Genomic DNA, 9867 nt, shown 5'->3' with positions numbered 1-9867 from the left:
ATAACCTCTGAACTGTGAGTTGGATTGGAGTTTTAAAAAAACAGGAGTGAAGAAAATCAGGAGTGAACCTCATTCCGTCACCTGTGCTTAGCATGCTCTTCTTGACGTAAATCTTTCTTTAACCTGAGGTACTACTGCGTTATTGTGATATGCCTGTTGGCAGACCTCCAAACCTACATCTTAATAACCAGTTCATCCTTTCTAAGGCTGCTGGTCCCTGTTAGCTTGGATAGAGCTTACTCAGGGCTGCCGTTGTCTCATCTATCTTCTCTCACGTGCTGGCTGGGATGCTTTTTTAGCTGAGTGACAAGCTGTTTTAAGAAGTTGAAACAGCTAAAAATGGGTTCTCTTTCAGCAGGGTTAGGCTTTGCTCAGTGCCCTGAGTTAGGTCAGTGTGTGGTTGTGCAACCAGTAGTGCTGGCGCAGTGGAAGGGGCAGGACTGCAAAATGGGAGCAAAAGGGAAGGTGGGACAGCAGCAGCTCTCTCTTGGATGGGCTGACGTTGCTGTGGAATTCCACCGTAGGTAGAAAGCAGTGAGGTGAGGCTAAGCGGGGAGAAGAGCACCCCGTATTCTTTCTGTTGCATTACACTGTAGAGTTAGCTGATACAAGTCTTCTGTTTCTGTATGTGACTTTAAAACTACGGAGTGACCTTTTTGTGTTGTGTTTTATGTAGAATGTATGATAAAATAAAAACCTCTAGCTATGTAGAGAGAGAGTTTCTGACACTGCCTGTGTCCTTTGGCTCCTTCATTTAGCTTTTTTTTATTATGTCAAAGTAGCAATTAGACCTGGTCAACAGCATTTCATGTCTAATGTGAAACACAGCAACGTTATTGTAACAAATTTGGTTTTATGGGCTAGCTGCCTTCACCTAATGCCAGGCATCATTGATGAATTTTGTGTCTGCAGTGAAGGTGAATTTAAAATGTGAGGGAACATCTTCAAGCTCCATTGCCTGACCAGTTTGTTTACATTCTCCTGTGCTTTTCTATGCCTAGCTAATCTATTAAAATTCAAATTAATCTTTGGGCAAGTATGCCCTCAAACAATATTTAGACTCAACCAGTAGAGTGAACTGATGCAAGTCCCTTGCACAGAATAAATTTTCCCCAATATTGGAGAAGACATTTGCTTTTCCATTTCTTATTTTTCAACCGGTAGTTCAGTTGTTTGTTTATTTCTTGCTTGACATTCAGATGCAGTACTGTTTAAGCTGGATGAAGCAGACGTGACTATTTGTTCCTGGTTCTTCCTCTGTTGCGTGGCAGGACTGTTCATGTGGCTACACAGTGAGCCAGATCAAGGAATTGGTTTTGGCTGGGGAAAAGATTTCTTTTTTTCTTTTTTTTTTTTTTTTTTAAATTAGTCTGCCCTCTGAATCACTCCATTTCGTAAACAGCTTGCTGGCTACTTCTGTACCAGGGGAGTGCTCCCAAAGAACTTCTCTGGCTAGGGCAAGCTGGCATCCAGGATGCAAGGAGGTGCACCAATTTAGCACTTCACCTTCTCTAACGTCTGCCAGTTTGTGACTATAAACTTAAACAGTTCCCCCACTGCCTGCTAGCTTTCATTGTTGGAATAAAATACAGAGGTGGCTTGTAATCAAGCTGCACTTTCTCCTTCGGAGATGAAGGCTCTGAGGAAGTTACATGCAGTCATCCACTCCTTAATGGATGTAAAATGGATTGTGGATAAGTCTATGTGTCAATTGTTGAGAATCCTTAAATGTGAAATGGAAGCTGTGTGACTGATTAAATAGGTCTGGTTTGTGGAGCTGTGCAACATTAACCGTCATTACTGGTTTGAGTAATTAGCGTGGAAGATTAGCAAAAATAAGACTTCCTATTTAATTTCAAGGCTAGATTTTTAACCTGAACAGCGATGACAAAAGTTGTGTCAGTGAATTCATGTGCCAAATGTATGACTGATACGTATTGATGCTGTGGGCAAACTAAATCACTAACAGCATACAAAATATGCTACATGACTATACAGAAGACAAAATTTGTAGGTAGCGGTAATACCTTTTTATATTAGCCACTGCAGTTGGAAAAATGTGCGTGCTTTGGGGCACAGGCCCTCGTTTCTCTGAAGCAGGTAGCCTATTTGGGGTTGCGTGGTAGTTAGGAGGTTATAAATAGGAAGTCTGAAGATAATCATGTTTCTTGCATACGATTGGGAGGTAGATGTCACTGTTTAGTTTGGCTTCTTTTTCTTTCATGTCACATAGTCCCTATTAAAATGGGAGCCAGAGAGTCTTTGGACTTTCAGCAACTGGGTAACTGCTCCTCCAGGAATTGTCAAGCTGGCAACATGCCAGTGAAATGATACTTTCCTCTGTCTGATTAAAAAGAAAATGGAATCACTATTCTGTTGTTGCGAATTTATGACTACAGGGTCAGCATCTGCTGTAAGCAGAGCTTGCAAGACGAACTAGCAATATAATAAATCCCTTGCTAACTCTTTTTATCAGAGAGCGAATACATATCTAATCTTGTTCTCCATGCTTAAGTGTTGAAAGAAACACTAGCTTAAAGTTGTCTTAAAATAGTTTTAAGACAGTAATAGGAATCCCTTTAAACAGGGCATTCAGGCCTTCTTTCAACTTGATTGCACAAACAAGCATGAAGATTCTCAGGGTCCTTCATCGGTGGAGAAGTCTGATTAGGAATAAGAGTAAAAAGGAACTGAGTAAGAAGGATGATGAAAAGCAAAACTAGAGTACTCAGAACACAAATTGGTTGGAAGAAGGGAAGTCATCCTCCCTTCCTGCCATTCCGCTTCATTCAGGTGTCACTGTAACCTTCTAAAGCTGGTGGAGCTCTTACAGCCTTCCCCTGGAGGGTAAGGGACTGACAACAGATTTTTGAGTAGAAGGCGAACAAGAACTGTCAAGAATGCTGTAGCTTGCAGCGGTGGCGATGGTTTTGCCCATGTTCAGAGCACTGCCTGTGTGTTGGTGCATTGTGTCGTAGACACAGTATTAGACAGTGAAAATGGTTATTTTAAAACTAATGTCCCTTGGCTGCACTGGATAATTTCATGAGCATGAATAATTGTCTTTGCTATTGGAACCCATCTATGTGTATCACAAATGATACAAATCAACTTTGTCCTTGAACAAAATGGCAGAGGTGCAGTGTCAGTGGGTTGCAGAAATGTCCGTGCAGGTAGAGCTCAGGTTTCTTATTAGCTTGCTTGTTCAGAACGTCTCCTGATACCTAATTTGTTCTCATTAAAAAGGGCAGAATTTACCACAATTTACATTCTCACTGAGTCAGAAAAGCTAGTAGCAATCTTGGGTGATAGAGGCCGCTTGGCATGCCATGCCTAGTACTTACCAATTCCATGGTATATCATTAGGTGAGACTGCAATGCACTTGGGCTGCATGTGGTTGGTATCAGTTGTTCTGTAGGCTGACAAGCAGAGTATTTTTCTTAGTATGGTCTTGTAACTTGCAGATATGAGTTCTTACATGCAGTCTCCGGATCGCTTATTTTGTACTATCTTCTTGTCATGAAAAAAAAAGATTAAAGGTCCCGTGGCTTTGGCCTGATCTGTTTTACACTGATACGTGATGAGGTATATGCAAAAAACATCTTATGTCATGCAAACAGTATGATCCGAGGTGGCTTTGTTCTGGGCTAATTATGTTGTTCTGACCACTGGTTCCAGTACTCGTGCATAACTAGTAGTATGTATGTGATACAGTCATCTTTCTGTGTGTTAGTTGCAATTGTAAGCAGCCAGTAATTAGACAGTTTCTGGTGAAGTATTTCATAGCCAAGATGTGAAGATGCCCGAATTGACCTTGTTTTTTATTTTTATTTCTGACATTAAGAATAGAAGAGGTTTTGCTGGGTCAGGACAAGAAAAAACTTTTTATTTTAGCAGATCTTTTTAATTTTCTCGATTAAAAAAAACCAAACCAAACCCTCTTGGATTCCTGGTTGTAACTCTTAAATTTAACAAGCCATTGCTGTAAACAACTTTGTTGTAGTTGTTGTAGAAGCAACTACTTGTAAAGCCTGGAAGCAGCCAGTGCATTTGTAAAGCTATATTAAGTAATACATGGATACAGCTGTGGGGTTCATAGAGTCAAGAATATGTGTTTGCAAGATAAACATGTTTACACACCGACACTGGGAACACTCTCAGAGAGTGCCTGACCACAGGGCATAAAGTTGCAGTTTACAAATGATAATCTGTCATCGTTGGTTGTTCTACAGCTTTGCTTGCGTCTTGGCAGCAAGGTTCATGACACTAGTAGTTTCACATATTTAACACATGCATACATTTATTTCTTAGTCCTACTTTTGACAGATGCAGGGAAGTGTTCACAGATGTATCATCAGGTAGTGTAGTGCCAGTCTAGACAACAAAAGTTGAACTTTTAAAAAATATTGTTCATGTATCCTGGGTAAATGATGAGTTGTGAGCATGTAATGATCCATCAGCTGTAGCTTTTATTTGACAATTATGACTAAATAAAAAAATCCACCTGGTTTTATGCTTTTCTCCTTCAATAATACTCAAGTGTCCATGGAACATTAATTCTTGCTGACATTTTTTCTTTTGTGATGGGCATTTGTCCCTGGTGTTATTTCCAAGTTGAATTTGGCTCAGTTTTATACAGCAAATTGCTTTAGCAAATCATATCCCACTAAACCTTAATCACAACGAGTTATTTTTGTCAGAGACACTGAAAGCAAGGGGTAATTAGAGAGTTTTTAAAAAATGAGCTGTGATATTTCAAAGTTTTCTTTCTTGCTTGAGGAGGAGAAGGAAAAGTTTGAATAAGGCAACCAATGGCTTCATAGACATATTCTTCACCTCTGCCCCTTCCTGTCACCACCCTTGCAATACTGTTGCCAAGACTTGCTTTCTTTAGCTAAAAAAACTAGTATTAAGGCTACTTCACGTGTGCCTTTATAATTTGAGCATCATGAAAGTTGTTAAAGGACACTTTCCCATTCACTGATTATTTTTTTTTTAACTCTGTTTACACTGCTCAGATAGTTAAGCAGCAGGGCGATGGTCAAGCTAATGCTTTGGAACTGTCTAGTTTGCTAGTGTCCGTTTCTCTAATAGCATACTTATGAACAACATTTATGACCTGCTCAAGTCTTTATCACTAGAAACAAACGAAGCTTTTCCACTTTCCTGTCAGGTGATACATTCTCTGTTCCCAGGGTCAACCTGTAGCTTTTCTCTGCACTTCCTGTACAGCGAATTCATCTTTTTCTCAACTTGAGTTGTTAGGGCTGTTGCTGATATTTAATAAACACTTAGTAATACTAATTTTACTTTAACTAGAAATACTTTTCCTGATACTTCAGAAGACCACATTTTACTTTTTCGGTGCTGTTGTACTGACAGTTTATAGTCTTCATGAGATCAGCTATTGCATTCAAATCCTTCTTTCATTGTCCTTTTTCAAATTTAGAAACCTCTTCTAATAGCATAAATATTTTTGATTAATCCAGACCCTTCACTGTTTGTTACTGGATTTCATTTCATCTCTTATGGAAATTCTGAGGGTCATCTGATTCATCATTGATGATACTCAGCCCTGTGTTTTTATGATGGCTTCTAATTCTGTGTTACCATTAAAGCTTATTTTTGCATCCTTCATGCTTTTGTAACAGGGCCATTGATAGTCTTTTCAATTGTCAGTATTTTACACCTTTGCTGAAAAACAATTCTAAGCCTTCTCCATACTTGGGTTCCAAAATCTTCGTGTCAAAGAATTGTATTTTTGCTGAACTGAGACATGAGCAATAGTTCTGTGATTTTTTTTTTTTTTTCTATAAGCAGGTTTTTTATGGTAGTTTTGCTGGTTGCCAGTCCAAATTTCAAGTATGGCAAGGACTTTGACTGAGCTTCAGTTTCCTTTGATCTGTTGAATAGTTTTCTCATGCTGACACTATACGCAGTAATTTTTCTAATCATACAAGAACACTTTAGCCTTATCTAAATCTTATTTTCTCTCTTGTGGACTTTTTACCACCCCAGTGGAGTATCTGAATCCCAGTTTGGAATCCCCTAATTGTCTGACCTTATTTTATTTCTAGTAGTTCTTACATCATCAACATGTTGCACAGACTCAACAACAAAATTAATTGGATTAGGATTTCTGCATTAATTATTAAATTATATTTGTCTCAAATTATATTTGTGCTCAAACTACATTGTCTTCTACACAGAAGAGAAGGAAGAGTACTGGTAGTGTGTTTGCCTGAGGGGCCCGCAGCTCTGCAATTCCATCTCCGGGGATCTCATTTCTGTATTAAACATGTCAAATGACAATGGCTCTGTCTTGCCTTTAGGTAGGTTGTCTCGGTGTCTAATTACCCCCACTTTAAATGCATGCATTTATTCTAGAGTGACTTCACTTAACTTTGGCTTCAAGCCATTTAGCTTTGTGTTTCTTTTCTGCTAAAATACAAATCACTACTGTCATCCTGTTTTAACAAAAATGTCAGGGGGTGCTAGGCCCAGTGCTTTTCAAAAGTCTAAGGATATGATGTTGTATTTAATTTGACTGAATCAAGGAGTACACCTGCTGTGTTTGGTGCCTTTTCTGTGACATTGTGTGCCTGGTATTTGTGGTGCTAATGCCCTTTAACTCTTCTGCATCTTCTACTGTGGTCTGCACTGATGTCACATTAATCCGTCCATATCTCAGATCTTTCCATTAGCCCTTAAACATATTATTACAATACTAGATTTTTAATCGTTATCTGAGGCTTCCCCAAGTTTCAGCAGTTTGGATAATCTCTTCAGTAATCTCTGTATTTGAAAGAATGGAGAGGTAGAGTCATTTAGGTAATAACCTCTGACCATTTTTCCCCCCTCTATTTTATTGCTTCAGTAAAGTGGCAGTCTTTGTTCTTTATTTTGTTCCACTTTAAGTCTAGAGCCAAAACAGATGCTCAGTTTCATTTTAATAATAAATGAAAACCATACAGTCCTCTGGACAGATATTTCTCAGTGAGACAAGTACACTGCTTGCAATTTGTAATTTTTTTTTTACTCTGGATTGTGATTTGAGTTAACCTAAAACCTGCCCAGTTTTGCATAAATATATACAGGTCAATGTTGGTTTATGATGTCTTACTTCCCAGACTAAGAAGAGCATATCCGTAGAACAATTAGAAACTGTGGAAGATCTCTCTTTTTCGTAGAAACATTGCATTCTACAATAGTGAGTGGTACTCTGTTGAAACTGTTACTGTATAAATTTATTTCTTATTTTATTATTTAGTTAGTTATAGAATATATTACTTTAAAAGTCTGTAGCTTTTCTGGTGTAATACAGGGATGGTCAAGCTGACGCCTTGCATTTAGTGGAGATTTGCTGGCTATTAACAGTACTTTTTACTGTTACTCTCTTACCCAAGAAGGCACAAATGGTTTGGAGAATGATTCAGTCGTATCCTCCCTCATCCCCTGAAGAACTGGGAAAATGGCCGTGCTTTTGAAGAAAACTCGTTTAGACGACATGGCAAAGTTTGACGAGTTCTTCATTACTTATGATTTAATTTTTTTAAGTTTGCGTAACCTCTCTCACTTATGTCTGCTTTAATATGCAAGACTGGTAGAAATAACATGTTCAGCTTGGGTGAAGGGAAGAAGGAAAGGGAATAAACCACATAATGCAGCACTCACTCTCTTAGGACAATTAAGGTGTGGCACAGGAAGGTGTTGAAAGGATCCCTGTCCAGATCTGCTTTGATGTGTTAACTTTATATTCTAAATATTATAATAAATTACGCCTTAGCTTCACAGGCATAGGCACAGAGATTGCTGTGACCCGCCAGAGAGCGAGCTCATCAGCAGCATGCTTGTGCAGGGAGCGTATTTCAGCAGCACTGCAAGCTGTTGAAGCGAAGAAGGGCAAGCAAAGCAATTCAAGCACTAGGGCTTGTGTTACAAGTCTGCCTGCGTGCGTTAGCAACGTGATAAAGTAAATGCAATTCTGCAAGACTTCTTCACTGGAAACTAAGTCCAACAACTGTCAAGCAGAAAAATTTATTATTAAAAATTGAAGTTTGTAATTATGCAGTCACAGCACTTCAGCGGGGTATTTCCTGGCCTAATACCACTGAAATGCATCTTTTGTTTTCCTATTATCTGTGAAGGAAGACCCCTTACAGTTGCTGTCTCAGCGACACCACACAGTGTTCTCCCATATTCTTCATTCTGGATGGTAATGCTAGAAAAATTGGGCAGGGACGGACTGATTTACCCAAGACATAAAATTGAATCAAATCCAGCTTATGTTTGCAATGTTTTTTGTTGTGTATTTTTTATTCATTTATTTTATTGAAGGGAAAGTACATGATCATGGAGATTTGGATGCCTCTGTCTCTTTCACTAAATAGAATAATGTGTTTCTACAAAGAATATGAAATTTTCTCAAATGAAAATTTTCTTTGTTTCGCTGCCCACCCACACGAATGCTTTCAAAGTTAACCTTTCAGTAAGAGAACTGAGCTTTGCTTTCAGATGAGAAACCTTGCTCTTGCTATTTAGAATCATCTGTCTGATGAAAACTTGAGTGGTGAAAAGCAAAGTTTCTGTCAGTAACAATTCATTACTGGGCGCTTGTTTCAGTCTGACATTTCAACAGTTTGATCATCAATTTTGGAACATACTTGCTGGATGTTTGCTGTTTACAGTGGTCTGTGCAGTCTTCACATCGGGCTTATGTTAAACATGGTAATGTAATAATTGCAGTAATTACATCTTACAGATGAGCATAAAAATGTCTTGCCACTTTTGTGCTTTACCTTAAAAGGCACCATGCCAGAATTTGTGAGAAGAAAACCTCGGTATCTTGATTATACTGAAGTTTGGAGCAAGTCTCATTAAAACTTTTGGCTCTGACTATGCTTGATTAGGAGCATATGACCTATGCCTTATGGTTATTATCCACACTTTCGGTGCCTGTAGATTTATTTTGTTTTCTAAGTTATAAGCTGTCCAAAATATTTAGTGTTGTCCTATGACTCAGAAGATAACCTGGGAAAAAAAACCATAGCAAACCAAAAACCTTTTAATTTTTGGCTTATGCAAGGGGCATTCCACCTCAGACTTTATCTATGCTTAATGCAGCCTGCCAAAATGCCGTGAGAGGAATACTGCAGCATCAGTTTATTACAAATGGGTTTTATTGAGGTAAGGGCTTCAGTCTACAATTTCTTTCTCTTTCCATCTCGAGCATCCCAATATCCAAAGGTGACACTAGCCTCCAGTTCAGACGCAGGTAGAATTTCGGCTGTATGACTTCAGCTCTGTAAACCTTTTCGTCTTGTGTTTCTTTACCTTTTCTCTGGACAGCTGAGTGACTTGGGACACTTGAGATGCAACTCCACAGATAGATACACGTTGGCTGAAGCATATGCTCAGTGTGATTTGGTATCTGAGGATTCACCACTCTGTTGGTTTTTTATCCTTGTCCAATGCCAGCATCGTTTCCCCCCCTCCAGATACATTACCTAACATATTTGTTTATTCAGATGTTTACTAGAGGTTTCTTTGGTCTTCCTTATTGAATATTCAATTGCCAGCAGTGGGTGTAACTTCCAGTGTTGACAGCTAGTTTTTATTTGCAAATGTCGACTGCTCCCTTAGGCACAATTCCTTTGTTAATCATGTTTCCAAGCCATACGGAATCATGCAACAGTCATGAGAGTAACTACTGTCTTATGTCATATTTTAATCCTTTTTCTAATTAGCATTTGTCCTTACATGTGTTTTCAGAGCTCAGATCTTCGCACTTACCTGTACACTGAGCTCACTAAGCAGATGAAGGTTGCGTCTGTTTCACAGAATGCAAAAAGACCACTGAGTAAAAA

The 9867-nt window shown here is 38.8% G+C and overlaps 1 protein-coding gene across 1 annotated transcript in view; it reads right to left on the bottom strand.

Moving 5' to 3' along the window:
- Positions 1-7510, bottom strand: part of PLK4 (polo like kinase 4) — a 28553-nt gene extending 21043 nt beyond the window's left edge. Inside the window, exon 1 of the mRNA XM_009649337.2 lies at positions 7403-7510. Within this exon, the coding sequence (XP_009647632.1) occupies positions 7403-7510 (108 nt within the window). The remainder of the gene's footprint in view (positions 1-7402) is intronic.
- Between the last annotated feature and the right edge of the window lie 2357 nt (positions 7511-9867).

This window comes from Egretta garzetta, unplaced genomic scaffold, assembly GCF_000687185.1.
Source record: "Egretta garzetta isolate BGI_Z169 unplaced genomic scaffold, ASM68718v1 scaffold542, whole genome shotgun sequence".
NCBI classification, from domain to species: domain Eukaryota; kingdom Metazoa; phylum Chordata; class Aves; order Pelecaniformes; family Ardeidae; genus Egretta; species Egretta garzetta.
Note: the sequence above shows the minus strand (reverse complement) of the source record. Positions and strands in the feature narration are given on the sequence as shown.